The 18,898-nt window shown below is 44.4% G+C and overlaps 1 protein-coding gene across 1 annotated transcript in view; it reads left to right on the top strand.

The window, feature by feature from the left end:
• The window catches only part of CDH8 (cadherin 8), a 334,727-nt gene extending 333,399 nt beyond the window's left edge, over nucleotides 1-1,328 (top strand). Inside the window, exon 12 of the mRNA XM_024551526.3 lies at nucleotides 12-1,328. Coding sequence (XP_024407294.1) covers nucleotides 12-505 — 494 coding nt within the window. The 3' untranslated portion in view covers nucleotides 506-1,328. The remainder of the gene's footprint in view (nucleotides 1-11) is intronic.
• Nucleotides 1,329-18,898: the final 17,570 nt, after the last annotated feature.

Below are 18,898 nucleotides of genomic sequence, written 5' to 3'. Positions count from 1 at the left end.
TCCTTGTGCAGTCATCGTGGTGCTGTTTGTAACTCTGCGGCGACATAAAAACGAGCCATTAATCATCAAAGATGATGAAGACGTCCGGGAAAACATCATTCGCTACGACGACGAAGGGGGAGGGGAGGAAGACACGGAGGCCTTCGATATCGCGACTTTACAAAACCCAGATGGACTGAATGGGTTCTTGCCCCGTAAGGATATTAAACCTGATTTGCAGTTTATGCCAAGGCAAGGGCTTGCTCCAGTTCCGAATGGTGTCGATGTGGATGAATTTATAAACGTGCGGCTCCACGAAGCCGATAACGACCCGACGGCCCCACCCTATGACTCCATTCAGATTTATGGCTATGAAGGCCGAGGGTCTGTGGCCGGCTCCCTGAGCTCCTTGGAGTCCACCACCTCGGACTCGGACCAGAATTTTGACTACCTCAGTGACTGGGGTCCCCGCTTTAAGAGACTGGGTGAACTTTACTCTGTTGGTGAAAGTGACAAAGAAACTTGACAGTGGATTCTACATAAATCAATGGAACTGAGCATTCTGTAATATTCTAGGGTTACTCCCCTTAGATACAACCAACGTGGCTCTTTGTTTTAGAGGCAAGTTTAGCACCAATCATCTATAAACTCAACTACATTTTAATGTTGAACCAAAAAATTGATAATAAAAAGTATACGTTAGGAGGTTATAAATCTTGTGGAGTGTGAATTAAACTATGTGGAGTGTCTAGAAGTCTTGGGTATTTGATAGTTACCTGACCACCACAGGCAAAGATTGGGATCCTAACTTGTGCTTAGGAAACAAAAACGGTGTAAAGAGAGGAAAAAATAATCAAAATTAAAAGGTGCTTTCTTAGAAAAAAAACGGACTTGCAAGGGATTTGCTGCTGATGCGTGGAATCTGCGAGGATTTTTATAGACGCGAATGGTGTTTTCCCCGTCACTAACAAGGATCCCGGCACACATGATAAAGCAATACTTGGTCGGCTGTACATTCTGACCTTTGGGAGTTTGGGAAGGCCTCCTAGATCACACGGTACGGTGACCACACATTGTACATAATCGTTGGCCCCACGCGTCAGAGACTGAATAGCATCTTTAAACATTGTGTCGAGCCTTAAAATATTCACATGTTCGTAATCCATTCCACGGTGGGGACTGCCAACTCCGTGGTGGGAGGAGAGCAATCCCGTTGAACAGGCTTGTTTTTTGGAAGCAGGATTACTTCTTCCCTCCACCTCACCTTTTCCACCAGAATACAAAGATCAACTATGTCACACAGTGGACTACATAAGAGACAGATGGTTTTATTTGTTTAATCCTCAAAAATAAATATTTTATTGATGTCCATTAATGCTTTTATTTATTAAGGTTGGTAATCTATAGAGTAAGGGACTATATGGAAAAAGAAAAGCTAAATTATATCCATTAATAATCCTTTAGATTGTTTTATATAAATATAAATATATATATACAATGAATGTTTCATACATGTACATTTTGATGAGATGAGTATGGAAGGCAATATTATCAAAAGGGGGACTGGTAGTCTCTTTAGCGTAGAAAAGTGTTAAATGTGACTGGTGATGGCAGGAACAGCATTTTCCCAGAGAAACTTTTGGACTGTTTTCTATTTTGTTCATAATCCTAGTATTTGGTGTTTTTACTACAAGCACAAACATCCGAAAGTATATTGATTCCTGTGAATATTTAAACTCTAGACTTTTAGATACCTTTACACAATGCCCTGCCCAATAAACATGCTTCAAGTCTCCCCCAGTGTTGGAGAGCAGGAACTGATTTGTACATAATTTTACTGCTTCTGTTTTTAGCACTTCTCTCCCTGGTCTTCATGGTGATACACGGAACAGCTTAGCCTCCGAAAGAGAACAGCCCTAGAAGATGTGAGCATATTCACTTTGTAACGCACACCTGCCCCTTAGGAGTAGAAAATGTATCATGAAACTGAACTACTACATGCAGATCATTTTAATTTTCTACTTTGCTTTAATGCAATATTGTTTATTTACTCCATGTATTGTATTCAGAGAAACTCCTGTATTGTTTCCTACTTTGTGAAATATATTTTTATAAATACCTTTGTTGTCTTTACTTTTCTTTTCCCCGATCAGGTGAAGACCTACTCATAGACTCTTCCAGTCTAACCAGAATCGTAAAACATTCAATGACATTATTCTGGGCATCGCCTGTATTTGTAAGAGTCTTTATCTAAAGAACTAGGGAAGTGAAATGACTCGGCCACAGCCACACAACAGGACACCCACAAGGACATTAAAGGGACATGGTGTATGCCAAGGCTAGTCCGGCTGTGCCAACCGTGACACCCGTGTTCTCCTGGAATCAGACAGTTGAATCAGAGTTAGGAGCAAAAGGTAAAAGAGGGAGGAAGCAGGATAGAGCAGGGGAAGTTTTCAGACAGGGAAATATAATGTAAAAAAATGTAGAAGATGTAAAAACAAAGGGATTAGAAAGCAGAATTTGGCAAGAGAGCCTTAGACGGCATCGCAGACCTGACGCACCTCTGCCAGCCAGCGAGGGGGTTCTGAGTGAAAGATCACCTGCTAGAGAAGTCTTCTGGGTCAGAAACAGGTGGCAGTTCCCCTCCCCACCTGCCTGAGAAGAACAGGACTACGGTTATTGGAGGTCAAAGTGATTGCTCCAAATGACTAAGCGAAGACCTACAGGCGGTGGTGCATCCTGGATGATTGGACATTGCATGGAATCAATTCAGCCTCAGCCCTGTCCACTAATAGACCAAATCAAATTACTAAAGTGTCTCTTAAACATCCATATATGCATACTCTGGAGTAGTAAGAGCCCATTCTTTATAGTAATCTTTGATGAGTACAGTTATTTCAGATTAAAAATAATTCATAAAAGATGGTTAAAATATGCTAGAAATTAAATTCAAGTGTTCATCTTCCCCAACAGACTTGTGATTTCTAGGATACGAACTTTACAATGAAAATGTTTTAGAAAAGAGTGCGTGGGTGTTTGTGTGTGCACAAAATCAAAGAAAACTTTGATTCACGGGCCTCACTAGTGCAGCAAGAACGCTTGGAAAGAGCCAAATGTGTCTTTGGGAGCGTTTGTTTAATCAGATGCTTAAAGTAAGACAAGTCTCTGCATGAGACTTAGGAGTCTCTTAGGAGCAGCCCGATTTCACACTGAGCCTCAACAGAGTTCTGGGCAATGCCGTATTTTGGAGAAGGAAATGCGGGTGCTGAGAGCTAAGTAGCCAATTACTCTTTATAGCCACAAAAGGACTGGAGGCAAGTAGGCCCTTCCAACAAGTTGTATTATGCGATCACTGGCTTTGCAGGGAATCTCACGAAAGTATAACCTTCTGATTGCCTTTTTGATTGAAAGTTCCATCTGAGATCAGGGCAGTGCAACCAGTAATAAGATTTCAAAAAATCCCATCACTGGCACTGTAGGAAAGGCTGAGCATGACTGAAATCCCATTTTTGTCAGACAAAAAGATAAGGTGACAGGGAGCATCGCTATAAAAGCTATATAAATGCACAATTTAAACAGGAATATCAACACTGAATATATATATATATATATATATATATATATATATATATATATATGCACACACACACTCATCTCTCTTTAAATATACACATATATCCAATTAAGTTACCAGGGATTAATTATAGGTGTGATTTCTTGTCTCACAATCTCAAACACTGCCCAAACCCTGGAACAGTGGCTTTTTGTTTTCTGACTCTAATCTTGAATTCGAAAGAACTTGGATTGAGGGTGAAGGGTTTTATTTGAGAACAAAATAATGGCCTATGATACCCAGGATTAGAATTAAATATATCACATTGTGAAACTGGATTTAGCTGTTTTTATTTTCTTGTGTTGTTGTGGAGAAAACAATTACAGAATGTATTTTTCAGGGGGTAGTTTTCAACAGTTTTATTTTCCTAAATTGCAGTACTGTCTTATTGGTTGTACAAAGTTTCTTTGCAAAGTGACTCAGTTGGCCAGACAGTGTAGCATATATGTCCGTGCAATCATTGTTCTCTATTATAGTAGAATATAGAGATTCTATCATAAGTAGACATTTACTTTTATTACTTTTTCTTAGTCAACACACATTTATATGTCACACGGTTCACTGTTTTTTACATGAATATGCCCTTGATACTAAAGATACTTTAGTCCATGTATTTTTGACCCAATCCTAGTATTTAAAATTCTAATCAACGCAATTTAAAATCCCCCTGACTTGATGGGTTATCTAAAAGGAAACCACTGTGTCTCCTGCATATACTGAGCGTCAACCAGCTGAGAAATTAATCTACAGAGTGATGTGGAAAGATTAAATGAGACAGCATCTCCAAACCTGTTTTCTCTATTTATAAAATGGAACTAATGAATCTCATCCAAAACTAATTGTTGAGCCCTGGCTGCTGTGGCTCAGTGTATTGGGCGTTGTTCCATGAACCAAAAGGTTGTGGGTTTGATTCCCAGTCGCGGCACATGCCTGGGTTGCAGCTCGCTTCCCTCAGGTACATTCAGAAGGCAACCAATCCATGTCTCTCTCACACATCCATGTTTCTCACCCTCTCTCTCTCCCTCCCTTCCCCTCTCTCTAAAATCAAAAATAAAATAAAATAAAATGTTTAAAAAATAAGACTAATTGTTGAAACATTCTTTGTCAATGATCTGGTAAGTAGGATTCCAAACTTGATTTAAACTTACGTTGGTCTGACATTAAGGCCCCATAACTTGTGACTAAACAATGTTCTCTGTAATTATAATGTGAGACTTGGAATGATAGGAACTGGGAGCTAAGTTGTCTACAGTGATACAAAAGAACCGAGGAGGAAGGAAGGGACTTAGAATAGAAGACCCAAGAAACCTGCACGGAGTTTTCAAAAAAGTTGGAAACTGAAGAATGGGCACCATAGAAATCAGAGCTTCACAAACACCCACAACTAGGAGGGGAATTTTTTTTTTAAGTGCCATGTTTATAAGTTAATGATACATTTTTGAACATTCAGAAAGGTCCAGAAAGTGGGAATTCGTAAGAGCCACTTCGGTGTACCTAAATTGTAACATGTTTTATGTGTGAAAAAAATATGTAATGTTCAGAGATGTCTTAAGGATTTTTTCAGAGTTAAAAGTACACATCCCATAAGTGAGAGAGACCAAAACCCAAGGCTGGTCTTCCAGCTCCCAAACAGGGTGGAAAGTAAGTGGTGTTTTTGTGCGTGTGCGCTGGCTCCTGTGCTTATGGAAGAATCATCTGGGTCTCGAGGCCAGCAGGTGTTTGCTGGAGGAATGGGCATCTGGTGCTGTTTCCCCCACTGGAGTTGCCTGTCGTTAGCTGACGCACGTGTTGACTATAAGTATTACCTCTTGCCGGGATCTTTATTAATGGTGTGCAGCAACCCATCAAGGCCAGGCAGATCCACTCTCACCTCCGGGAGATGGGAGAAAATGCTCAGAGCCGTGGGGATGCTTAACATGCCTTTATTCACAGGTGGGAGAGCCACGCATGCCACAAGCTGCGTGCCTAACTAGTGGGAAGCCCCTACCTGTTTAAGTACTAGAAGGGAACAAAGCCAGAAAACTGCCCAAACCTCACATAACATAACATAGTTCTGCGCATGCGAGCCCACTTTATGTTATGGGAACAGTTTATCCCATACAGTTTAAACCAGTCTCAAGGCTATGAGAACACTGGTTATCAGGCCCCTCCACAAGGCTAAAGTCCTGTGGCCATGTCCACACCTGTTATGGCATACTTATACCCCTCTGAACTAGGTAGGGGCCCAACTACATACACCTGGGTCACTACAGCCACTGGGTCAGTGGTACCCATCCCACCGCTACCTGTCCAGAAGTTCCCGCAGGCCTTCTGGGATGTTCTTGCGAGCAGACAACACAGGTCTCACAAGCTTCTTATGCCTCTGCCCATGCAACAAGTAACCCCCGAGTTTTGATAGTGGACCACATGGTCTTCTGCCCAGCATGTAAGAGGCAACAGTGTAGCCGCTGGGCTACTTCCCTTCCTGAGGGACTGGCAAGTTTTCTAGCCACCGTACCTTGGCTAGAGTATCAGCCTCATCATTCCCAGGGGAAGCAAGAGGTGCAAGTTCAGTAACATGATATACAGTGATTTGTTTCTGGTGCCCTAACTCCCGTAAGTCTTGCCACAAAGCCTGTCCCCACAATTGCCTCTGCATGACCATCCACTTATTTGCATGCCACGTAGAGTTCCATAATGTCAGCCCCCAGTATATCGCCCAACTATCTGTGCAAACAGTCAGGGGTGGGGCTTCACTGACCGTCAGGAGCCATATGACTCAGAGTTCTGCCCGTTGGCTGTTCTCTTCCACACTGGTGTCAAACCAGATTGTGTCTGTCTCTGATTGAATTGCTATGGTGGTCCACACAACAGGCTGGTCCCTGCCGGACCCCTCAGCGTACCATGCATCTGAGGGAATAGGTGCCTGCCCTTCCTGGAAGGGGCTAGCTTCCATCTCTTTTAAAGGGACAGGAACAGTAGATTTCTTATCTACATAAATAACTGGACCTAACACTTCCTGTAGCTCAGCCTGCAAAGAGCCTGTGAACAGAGAACTCCTTTGTTGCAGATAAGCTCCCCACTTAGCTAATGTGGGCGTCTGAGCCATCCCACTACAAGGCTTGGCCATCCGGTCTCGAACCCACCCTGTAATGGGATAGGTGGTCCTAACTGTCACAGGGGCAGTTCCTGTTATGGCCTCTGTGGCTAACAGGGCAGCATGTACAGCAGCCAACTGCTTTTCAATCAAGGAGTACTGTACATAGTTCCCTTCCATAGTTGGGATCGGAAACCCAAGGGTTGACATAGCCATTCCGATCACTGCCACAGACCCCACCCAAAGCCTTCCTGTGTCACATGATCTTCTAGCTCATAGATTCTAGCAGAATATCCCCCTCCCTCTTCTTGGGAGGTTGGCACAGCCAAATGACCCTTTAGACGCAAAGGATGGGCCTTTTTGGGTCACACCCCCAGGGTTTGGACAGATACTTTAGGTCTGCACCAGACGCCAGTGTGTGGGCACCAGGAGCTGCACTTGTCTTGTGCAGCACCACACACTGCCTGGGTGGGTGCTGGTTGCTGGTATTAGCACTGAATCCCCTTGGGTCACCAGGCTGCTGTTTCTGTGACTCCGGTGACTCCTGTCTCTGTGGCTCCAGGTGCCACTGTCATCTTCTGGGGCCCCTCTGATGGTGCTGCACTAGCCTGCTTCCACTGCCACCGCCTCTGCCTCTGCCACCAAGGCTCTCTGGCCCTCTCCCTATCAGTGAGCTTTCTGGGCGCCAGTGCCTGCTTCCCCATCTTGTGCCAGCTTCAGCCTGCTCCCTTGCAGCCTCCCCTGTTGCACAGCCAGCTCTAACAGCTCCCACAGCCGCCCTGCCTCCTGGAACACTGCTGCAAAGCTCAGCTCAGAGCACTTGGCCTTGATCGACAGGCACAGCAGCCCACAATGCTTGCTTGCAGGGGTCCCTGCCTCTTGTGATCAGTGTGCTGGGAGCAGAGCTTTCCAGGTGCTGGCACCACTGCTGCCGACAGAGCACCTGCCTGGGCTGGCCCTTGGCCGGTTGCTTTCAGCAACTGTGTTCCATGTCTGTGTAGGGCAGGGGAGGGAAGGGGATTCCTAGACCCAAACTTCCCCCAGGAGCCAAGGGCTGCTGCCCTCAGGGAACTCAGTTCCTTTTCCCCCCATCCTTTTCCACTGAATAGCTTACTATGAGTGGGGAGGGGGATTGCAGCAGCTCAGATGCTCAGAGGCTTTTTACCAGGGTGCAGAATCAAGCTTTCAAGGCTTTTTTTTCTCTGCCTCCGTGTTTGTGTAACTTTGCTGTGTAGGGAAGTGCAGTCTCCTCTTCATTAGCCTTCAGGGCTTTCTCGCCTTCACTGGGCTCTTGGAACTTCACTGTCTCAAAGCGTAGTCTCCGTCTCAGCTCACAAAGCTGAAACACCTGGCCCATGGCCTCCACAGCCAAAGAGGCACTGGGCGTTCTAGGGTCTTCCCCACCACCCACAGGGCTTTCTCCACTATGTCCGTGCACCACGGACATAGGGCCAGTCACGGGGTGGGAGGCCAAGCTGCCAGGAGCCTGGCCACCAAATACTACCTGCCGGTGATCAGCTACTCCAAGGTCCCCTCTGGGGGTGCTGGCTCCATGGAGTTCTGTGACAAATCCTGCCGACTATGCCAATTGTATTGCAACCAGTTAAGGTTGGGCAGATCCACTTTGGACTCCGGGAGAAGGAAGAAAATGCTCGGAGTCATGGGGATACTTGACATGCCTTTATTCACGGGTGGGAGAGCCACGCATGCCACAAGCTGTGTGCCTAACTAGTGGGGAGCCCTTACCTGTTTAAGTACTAGAAGGGAACAAAGCCGGAAAACTGCCAAAACCTCACATAACATAACATAGTTCTGCACACGTGAGCCCACTTTATGTTATGGGAACAGTTTATTGGACCCAATCTCAAGGCTATGAGAACACTGGTTATCAGGCCCCTCCAAGGCTTTGGCAACACTGCTCCTCTTAATTTTTCTTTAATTCAACCTCTGAAGTTGGAGAACAATTCCACATGTGTCAAGTCCAACTGTTGTATGAGTGAATGGATGGTCTAGGCTCAAGGATGGAGCTACAAATAACCATGTTGCAAGTAAACTTAAAAAAGAGACCTTTGTAAATTGCTTTTCTAAAAAATATGTGCTAGATCTGATCGAGGACAAGTGATACACTTGTCCGGCCTTTTCAAGAGTCTAACTGGATAAATTACAGAAGCAAATTAATGATAAGACATCAGATGTGTTTATGCTGTGGAGGAGGTGAGCACAGTTTTATGAAAATACAGAGAAACAATACCTAACCCTGGCAAAGGCACAGGACCTTGCTAGAGACTAGGTTACAGTGAATCCTGGAGGGAGCATCTCAGTAGACTGCAAGAATCAGTAGGTAAGATCAGCCTAGGACCCAGACACTTAAAAATGAATTGTGTTACTGGGTAAGTGATCTCCCAAAAGACTTCACAGCTAGTGCTTCTTACCATATGAGACTCCCCATGTGACAAAACTTCCAATACGTTTATTTATTTCACAAATATGTGCTGAGGATTTTTCACTAAACTGGGTGCTGGGAATATAACAATAAGTAAGACAGGAAAGTCTGTTTCTTCAAAGGCCTGGTGGTGGGGGAGAAGTGTAGATGTGTAGGATTAAGAAAAATGAGAGAAGGTGATATGAGAGAATATAACATGGATGGATGGCAAACTAAATATTTTACAGGGTGATGTTCGAGTTTCCATGATAAGTGCAAACCATAGCAAAGTTCTTGGAAAAGTTTCTGTTGGTTGTTCCGTGGTACTAAACAGATGGACATATATAAAAAATAAAAATGAGGTCTGGATCTTAGTGAATGAGGATTAAAAGGAGCTACAATATGGTTTGGAGAGCTGGGCAGAGACTACATTTTACAAGTCCTTGTCAGCCAGCATAAGAAGCTCAGATTTACTTTATATTAAATAGGAGGCACTTGAGGGGACCCAAAGGCAAAAGAATGACCTGGCTTATATTTTTAGAAAGATAACTCTGGTCCTGATATGGAAATGGGATTACAGTAAACAAGAACAAAATCAGGAGAAGAATAAAATCTCCAACCTAGGTCGGAGTCTGTTGCAGTAGCCCCAGCAAGAGATTAGCTTGACAGTAACTACTGAGGTGGTAATAGACATAGGAAGAATATACAGAGTTCAGATTTATTTTCGACATAAAACTGGCAGTGTTGGCAATTGCTTTAAAGCTAAATGAAGGAAATATTTTAGAGTTTTTGACTTGAACAACTACATGATGGATGGAGCCATTTAGAGAAATTAGGGTGACAGAGAGGACCTGGTTATCAAAAACAGTCATCTCGACCCCTCTAATGATCCACAACAGAAGGGGTCATAGAAATTACAGTCCTGTAGAAGTTTCCATGTGGGGCATGTAAAGAACCTTCCAGGAAACACTACTACACTTGGATATTTTGTTATACCAATAGCTGAATCAATAAAGGTCACAAGTGACATGCTTAGTCTCAGGCAGAAAAAGTTCAGCAGACAGATTAGTTTGAAATTTTTATTTTTTGCTTTCTAGAAATGGAGGGGGAAAAGGCTCCATATTAGTGAGTTCATTCTTGCCTGGAGTATGATGAATTCACTTATTGTAAATGTTTCTTAATGGAAATGAGGACTGATATCCTGAAATATTTATCTATGATGATTTTAAATCGACGGGGGGAGGAGGCACATGTAGCTGTGCACATAAATATAAAATGTTGTCCAGGAAGCATTCCTGAGGAATGTCCTTTCTCTTTGGGCTGAATGCTAATTCTCAAGGAAAGAAGCATTTTGGTCTTTGTGGTTTAGCTATAATAAAAACCTCACGAAAAAAACACACACAAACAAATTTTGTTTGCTCATTTGTTTATTGCCATGCTGAGGTCTTTTGGATGATAGTCCAGTGACAAACCTCTTCTCTGTTCCCTATTTTTCATTCCTGTAGGGAAGAAGGGCGACAGCCAGTCTTCCGTACCTGCTTTGTGCTGAACCTGGACATCATTGTGGGGCCCCACAGAGGAACAGAACTTTCCTCCAGCTAGTCTAAAATCAGTTTGGTTGTCACCAGGCCTAAGCCCAAACTGTTCATGGCCTATTGCCTGTGCTTTCATGGATTCTAGTCTCTTTGTAAGAAAAGTTAGCAAGCAATTTAAAATGCAGGATCCATCCTACTGAGTATTATGCTAAGTGAAATAAGTCTGACAGAGAAAAACAAATAACATATGATGTCACTTATATGTGGAATCTAAAGAACAATATAAATGAGAAAAAAATAAAATAAAATAAAACAGAAGCAGCCCTGGTTGGTGTGGCTCAGTGGACTGAGTGCTGGTCTGCAAACCAAAGGGTTGCCAGTTAGATTCCCAGTCAGGGCAGATGCCTGGTTGGTGGGCCAGGTTCCCAGTTGGGGGCACGTGAGAGACAACCACACATTGATGTTTCCATTCCCCTCTGCCTAGAAATAAATAAAATATTAAAAAAAAAAACAGAAGCAGATTCATAGACACAGAGAACAGACTGAAAGTTGGTAGAGGTGAGGGGGGTTGGGGAGACGGGTGAAAAAGATGAAGGGATTGAGAAGCACAGACTGGTATTTACAAAATAGTAATGGGGACATAAAGTACAGGATAGGAAATACACCCAATAATACTATAATAACTATGTATGGTGCCAGGTGGGTACTGGAAATATTGGGTGGAACATTTTGAAAAGCATATGATTGTCTAACCACTATCCTATTTACCTGAAACTAATACAAAATAACATTGAATATAAGCTGAAATTGAAACATTAAAAAGCTAAATAAAATGCAGGGTCTAAAATTTAGACGTAGAATTGATCTGAGGAGGCCTGGAAGTGGTAGAAGCCATGTGAGTTCAGAGAGTCTGGTTAACTCCATTCCCCGTCTGTTTGGTGAGGTCGAGATGACATTTTCTGCCAGCCAGACAGCTTTATCTAACAGCTTAGCTGAATTTTCCTCAATGATACCACCGGCATTAGTATAAAAAGCAGCAAGATGTGTTAGCTAAGGCACATACTCCTCCCTGGTCTGCTAGAAGGTGGTCGAGGGCTGTTCTGTTATCTAGAACCATTTTTGCTAAGCAATCAATAGAATTCTGTAATATTTTGAAATCCAGGCCTTCCTCATCAGCTAGCATGACCACCGTGGCAGTGACTTCTTTAATTGCTACTGTATCATAAATGGCACCTCCCACTAATGCTACTAATGATCTTATTAAGGTGATGACCCAAGCAGTGAGGAGCCCTGCTGTTCTCTTCCCTCTTTCTCCCCTGGTTTGCTGAGGAGCTGAGGTAGTATGGTTATAAATCTGTGCATATTTAGGGTCTGAGTGGACTCTTGCTATTGCCCCCACCCCCCCTCCCCCAGCCTGTTTATGATTTAGGCACCGGGCTGCCCAGCCCTCTTTGTTGAACCCATCCCCACTCCCTAGGGATGTATAACCTTCTTGTAAGATCACTGTCTCGGGTTGACTATGGGACTGGTTTGGGTGGAGTATTGAACCTGGGGTGGACAGCCAGTAATCTAAGGGCTGAGAACCACGGAACCCCAGGCAGCAGCTCCAAACACAGTGTTCCCTGCAGCGCCAGGCTGCTGGTCGAGCCTGTCTTTCCTATTGCTCAAAATCACAACTCATTTCACTGTTTATTTCGCAATAATCACCGAGTCTTGTTCTACCGGCTTCTAGCGGTTGGCAGTTTGTGCATTCCATACAATCTCTTTCGACTCAGGGGTGTCTGGCCCTTTTGGTGTCACACTGGAAGAAGAAGAGTTGTCTTGTGCCACACATTAAATACACAAACACTAACGAAAACTGACGAGCAAAAAAAAGTTTTAAAATAAATTTATGATTTTTTGTTGGGCTACTTTCATAGCCATCCTGGGCCGCATGCAGCCCGTGGGCCACATGTTGGACACCCCTGTTACATAATAGGGATGGCATGTGAAATCGCTGACAAGCTCATTAAAGTTAGGGTCTGTGTTGATATACCAGGACAAATCTATTGCTTGGAAGCACCACTGGGCAGGTTCCACTTGCGTGGCTGGGAGCAGGTTATCTGTTTTGGGATCTCCCAGGTAGGGAGTGCAGTTGCTTATTTCCTCTTCTGGTAAAGGGGAGGTATGTGAGAGTTTCCCTGTTTAGTTTGGGTGGTTGGTGGCAGATCCACCAGTCAATAGAGTTCCATCCCTTCTGAATATTTTGAGTGATGTTATAAAGGAGATTGGTTTGCCGGGTATGTACAGGGTGAGGAATTGGCAACAGGGAGAAGATTGCTAGGAGGGTAGCCATGGCTTGATACAGGACTTACACCAAGTGAGTTGGAAGAATGAAGTTAAATCAAGTAGCTATAGATGTTCCCAGAGGACCGCAGATGAGAAGAATACAGATCACAAGCCCCTACAGAAGGCACAAGCCCAAATCAGAGTGGACTTAAGATTCATTACTTATCTTATATGGTGTCCTATCAAACAGTATCTTCAGGTCAGACACTGGCTCGTGGAGTATTGTGGGGCCTTAGGGTCTTGTGGAGCTTCCACCGATTCTAGTCCAGGAGCTCATTTTATCCAAGTGTGATGCATGCATGGAATGACCCCTGTGACTTTAGAGCAGGAGGAGTAGGTAAAACTACTAGATAGGGTCCCTTCCACTTCGGTATAAGCTGGTTTTGAGGGCTGCCAGTGCTCCATATCTTGAGATTTACCCACTTCCCAGGTTAGGAGGAATGAAGGGTTAAATCTGTGGGAGCCGGTAGTACCTGACTTTCATGAAGTGTAAGGGCCTTCATGGTTTCCACTACTTGGGAGTATATTTAAATTGCTCTGCTCATGGGGGCTGAGCGATTCCTGTTCTTGGATATAAGGAATTGGCCTTCCATACATGAACTCAAAAGCACTTAATTTTAACTTTTTGTTTGGAGCAAGGCACATACGCCATAAAGCTCCTGAAAGGAGCCTTGTCCAATTCTCTTGTGTTTCCTGGCTTCATTTGGATAAAGTTCTCTTGGGAGTCTGATTAGTCCTTTTCACCTTTCCTGATGATTGAGGCCTCATCAAGCTAAGTGTAGTACCCACCTGACTCTTAAGGCTTTGGTAACATCTCTTGTAATCAGAGAGATAAATGCGAACCCATTGTCATTCTGTAAAGATTTAGGGAGCCTGAACCTAGGAATTATTTCCTTCAATAGGGCCTTTATCACTTGAGTCGACATCTCAGTCCTGGTGGGAAGGCTTCCAACAACCCAGAGAATGTGCTAAGAGGTATCTGGAATTAACTGGCACTTGAGGCATGACAGTGAAGTCCACTCATCTGGCCTCGCTCCAGAGACTGGAGGAGGCCGAGCGTTCAGGTCATTGGCATTGCAGGTCGGGCAAGCATTTATTATCTACTCAGTTAGAGCTCTCATACCATGGAGTTGCTGTGGTGTTGATCAGCCAGTGGCAAAGGGCTTTTTTCCCACAGTGGCTTCCTCGATGGGCCTTCCCGGGCGGCATGCACAGCTGCCGCTTTGGGGAATAAGGATTGCCCATGTTGGTTGGTTAGCCACCCGCTATTGACGAGGTTCTGTCTGGGGCTCCGCCTTTCTGTTTTATGGAGTTCCCCCTCTGGAGATGTTAGGGAGTAATTTGATGGGTTAGGCTTTCCAGGTGGAAGAAGTCGTTGCTGGATAACTTCGTTTGAAGCAGCGCTTCTGGCCACCACCACATGTGCCTTATTATTTCCCTTTTTCAGCGTGTCCCTTTCGGTGTCCCTTACAGGAGATGACAGCAACCTTTTGGTATTGTAGAGTGGAGAAAGCATACCAGGAGTCCTTACAGATGTTCAGGGTCTTTTGACAATTCTAGGGCCCTAGTGAGGGCTATTAACTCAGCCTTTTGAGTGGAGATCCAAGGAGGCAGGGCCTCCACTTCTGTAGTTTTATTTAGGATGACAGTTGCATAGCCTGCTAGTCTTTTAACTTCCTTTGTAAAGCTGCTCCTACCAGTAATCATGCTTTCTCTACATTTGGGAGGGGCTCACTTTCTAGGTCTGGCTGGCTGCGGTATATTGTATCTATTATTTCTATGCAGCGATGTCCCAGATTTCCCGGCTCAACTGAGAGTCAAGGGGCTATGTTTAAAGTGTAGCATGTTTTCATGGTGACAACTGGGTTGTCTAGAAGCAAGGCCTGAATCTGGATTGATCTCCCAGGTGACAATCATTCTCTCCCCTAGGAGTTTATCAGGGCTTGAACCTGGTGTGGGGTCCAGATGGTTCCAAGTTGTTCAAAAGTCAATTTTGTTTTAAGGGAGTGGCTGTAGTAGCAACTGCCCCTAAGGCACAGGTGGCAAGCACAAGCCCCGCCCCCCAACCAACCAAATGGGGCCCTCCACCTTGTTTTATATGGTCCCAGCCCGCGTTTCTACCCGGAGGCAGTGCTGAGCTCTCCTTAACTTTAAAGGAGTAGTTACATTTATACAGGCCTAAAATTACATTCGGCCCTTTGAAGGCAACCTCAAGGTTGATGTGACCCCGGTGAAAGAGTTTGACACCCCTGCCCTAAGGCAAGGAGGCCATCCTTTGGTTATCTGATCTAATTGTTCAGAGCAATTACCTGGGTCAGAGATCCAGCTGAGTTAAGACCCCATCCCCAGTGCTATTCTCTGTCTCATCAAAAGGCTTTGTTAAACCTGGGCAACCTAATGCTGGAGCTTGAAGCAGCTGTCCCTTGAGTTCCCAGAAAGCCTTTCCACATTCTGAGTTTCATTCAAATCGTTCTTTGTCCTTTCCTTTTAGGCATTGTGGAGAGGCTTGGCAAAGAAACCAAAATTAAGGATCCAAATATGAGGGAATCCAACCATCGCCAAAAACCCTCTAAGTTGTCTTCTTGAGGCTGCAGGGGTGGGGCTGGTGAAGCTGCAAATGGTGTGTTCCCTCTCCAGAAGCAAGCTTCTCTGCCTCTCAGTTATGATAAATCCCAGATAAGTAACTTTTGTCCGAGGTATCTGAGCCTCTTTCCTTGAGGCCTGTATCCCTTATCATCAATTCTGTAGTAAGGCTATCAGTCAATATGTCATACATACTGAAGGAGGGTACCCTCCTCTAAGTGTAGGTCCCTTAAATCTTTGGCTAGGGCCTCCCCCAAAAGGGTGGGAGAGTTCTCAAATTCTTAGGGCAAGACCCTCCAGCAGAACTGCCATTTTTATTGAGTAACAGAGGTCTTATTATTCAAAGGCAAAGCTCTCTTTGGACTCCAGGGCCAAAGGAATACCAAAGAAGGCATCTTTCAGATCTAGGAAAGCACCAGGTTCTATTGGATGGTGGGCGGATAGTAAAGTATAAGGATTGGGGTCCACCAGGTAGATGCCTTTGGTGGCCTCAGTTACTGCCCTTAAGTCCTGTACTATCCAATATTATCCCATCCTGAGAGGGTAGGGGCGTTCCAGGCTGACTGGCAGGGTCTTACAAGCCCCTGCTTGATTAGCTCTTGTATTATCGGAGCTATTTCTTCTAAGGCCTCTTGATGCAGGAGATGTTGTTTTTTGTTACGACAGCTGTGTCCTGGCTTTAATCAGACAATTACTGACCTAGCCCCTTTGTCCCGTCCTATTGTCCCTGAAGCCCTTGAGCTTGTACAGGGACATTTGGTCCCGGTAATTCAACCTCCTCATTTACTGGAGATTCTTTTTGTCCCCTATTATCTAGGAACATGACCAATTTGTTTCTTTTTTTCAAAAGGGACATTTACTCCCATTATATTTCCATTCAGATGGATGGTTGCTCCTGGTTTATGCAGTAAATCCCTTCCTAGTAGAAGTGTAGGACATTCCGGGATGGACAGAAATGAGTGACTAATTCCCTTCTGTCTGATTTACAATTAAAAGGTTCGATGAACTGTTTGCTTTCTGAGTTTCCTGACACTCCCATAATGTTACATTTTTTATTGAGGAGTTTGCTTGGTCTGGTGTTCGAAATCAAGTATGTGGCTTCTGTATCAACTAAAAAGTCGACAGCTTTACTCCGTGTCCAGTGTCTCCTGGGACTCCTCAAGAGTTATTTGGATTTTCTCAGGAGCCACCTGAAGAGCCCCTGGGCCCTATCAGCCTTTGTCTGTCTGGGCCATCAACAGCTGTTTACCTGAAGGAGTCTGTGGAGACAACCCACCCCCACCTCCCACCATGGGGCCAGAAAGAACATTCTCCTTTCCAATGGTCTTCCGTCCTGCATATGGCACAGCTGATTAGCCCCAATTTCTTGGGCCAAGTCATTATTTTCTAACTCTGGGTTGGGGTAGACCTGGAGGGGACAAATAAGAGAGGGACAATAGGCCCTGAGGTCAGAAATTTGAGTGAAAGTGGATATAACATAGGACCAGCACTGGAGTTCCTGCCTGGGGTGAGGGAGGGGAGGTGGTAAAGGAGGGGGTAGTGGGAATGCCTGGATCAGCAGGGAGTGCTTGCAGCTGAGCAGAGGGAGGGACCCGGAGGCTCTTCACCGGGAGAGTCTAATACTGTCAAGACAGACTCCTTTTCTTTAAGGGTGACGACAGTGGGCTCTAATTTGCATTGGTTTAGAGGCCCATATCTTCATACACAGCCATAAAAATCTGAACCTAGGGAATCATTTCTTTGTTCTTCGGCAAAACAAAACAAGTCTAACTGGAGGATTGGGTTATGATTTAGGCAGCTGTCTGTGGGCCATGTTTCCCATCTTCCAATTTGTATTGGGACCAGGCCTTGTTACAGGAAAAAGACGTCCATGTGCTGGGATGTAGCCTCTGGGGTCTCTTGATCAGTATGGTGGTTGACACACAATTCCCACACCTTGGATCTTTGGTTCTGAATTTGCCTTCAACTACCTGTAGGAGGAGTCTTGTGATTTATGGGCACACAGATGCTCTGCAACCTACCGAAATAAGTTCCCTTACCTGTGAAGCCTGGAATTCACGCCAAACAGCGTGTAGATGTTGGGGCTCAATTTGGGGAGGTGGTCATGGGAACCAGGGTGCCTGGATTGCTTAATAGGGTTTTCTAAGTACAAACTTCTTTCCGCAGATGCACCCACATCTACGATGTCAAAGCTTTTCATGCATAAGGAAGAAGGAAGGGATAATTTTGGTTTGAATTTGATTTAATTACCTAATTTCTAAATCTCATACATATTCTGCTGGTAACTTCTTTTAGGCTCAGATTAGACAGTTCCCGGCTCTGCTTGGTAGATAGGAGGTGACTCACCGATGGCCAGACAAGGACCAGTGAATAAAAAGACCCTTGAGGGACTCTGACTGGTATAGCTCAGTGAGTTGGGCTTTGTTCTCCAAAGTAAAAGGTGTCTGGTTCAATTCTCGGCCAGAGCACATCCCTGGGTTGTGGGCTAGGCCTTGCAGGAGGCAACCATTGGGTCTTTTTCTCCCTCCCTCTCTCTAAAAATAAATAAATAAATTCTCTCTCTCTCTCTCTCTCTCTCTGTCTCTCTCTCTCTCTCTCTCTTTTAAGACCCCCAAGATGTCTTGCCAGCTCTGTCGGGCACAGTGCTTCTGCCCTTTTAGCACATGATAACCCATTGCCATCTTTGCTTTTGGGTTCAGCAACTTGGTCTTTGCTATTGGGAATCCTTATAAGTTTCTGTAAGCGAGCAGAGCTCATGACATAACTTAGGTGTTATTAATCTACCCCACATCAATTTAATCATTAGACCAACTGAAAGAACCTAGAAGGGCAGAAGAAAAGTTTTTCTCCCCAACGAGTCTTCAATCCAGAAAAGATGTAAAAGAATTGGTCTTCGATACAAGTGGTACCATATTCTCATTTGTAGTAAGAGGGCACACAAATAACCTATGCATTCATTCATTCTAAAAATAAAAGACTTTGTTAAATTCTTACTATTTATAGCAGCTGTGCTGAGCACATGCAGGTCAGCAAGACCAACCATGGCCACTGCCCTCAGGGAGCCTTCATTCAGGTGCAGGAGACAGATGAAGAGGAGCAGAACTGGTCACCCAAAACATGCCTCTTTGGAATAAGGGTTATTTTAGGCTGATTTTTTTTTTTTTTTAAGAAATAGCAAAACCCAAAAAGCTCTGAAAACTCAAGACAAGTTACCATTTTGAAGAGACATTTACATTTATAAGGGAATCTCCAACGGTGTCTTCTTCTCAGTAGCAAAAAGAGAAGTTGATTAAATAAATCTCTAGAAACTCTAATCAATGGAGAAGGCATGGATCAAGTGTACATAATAACTACATCCTTTC

The sequence above is a fragment of the Desmodus rotundus genome, chromosome 12 (genome assembly GCF_022682495.2).
Source record: "Desmodus rotundus isolate HL8 chromosome 12, HLdesRot8A.1, whole genome shotgun sequence".
Lineage (NCBI taxonomy): Eukaryota > Metazoa > Chordata > Mammalia > Chiroptera > Phyllostomidae > Desmodus > Desmodus rotundus.
The sequence above is the reverse complement of the archived record's forward strand: the minus strand, read 5'-3'. Positions and strand labels throughout refer to the sequence as shown.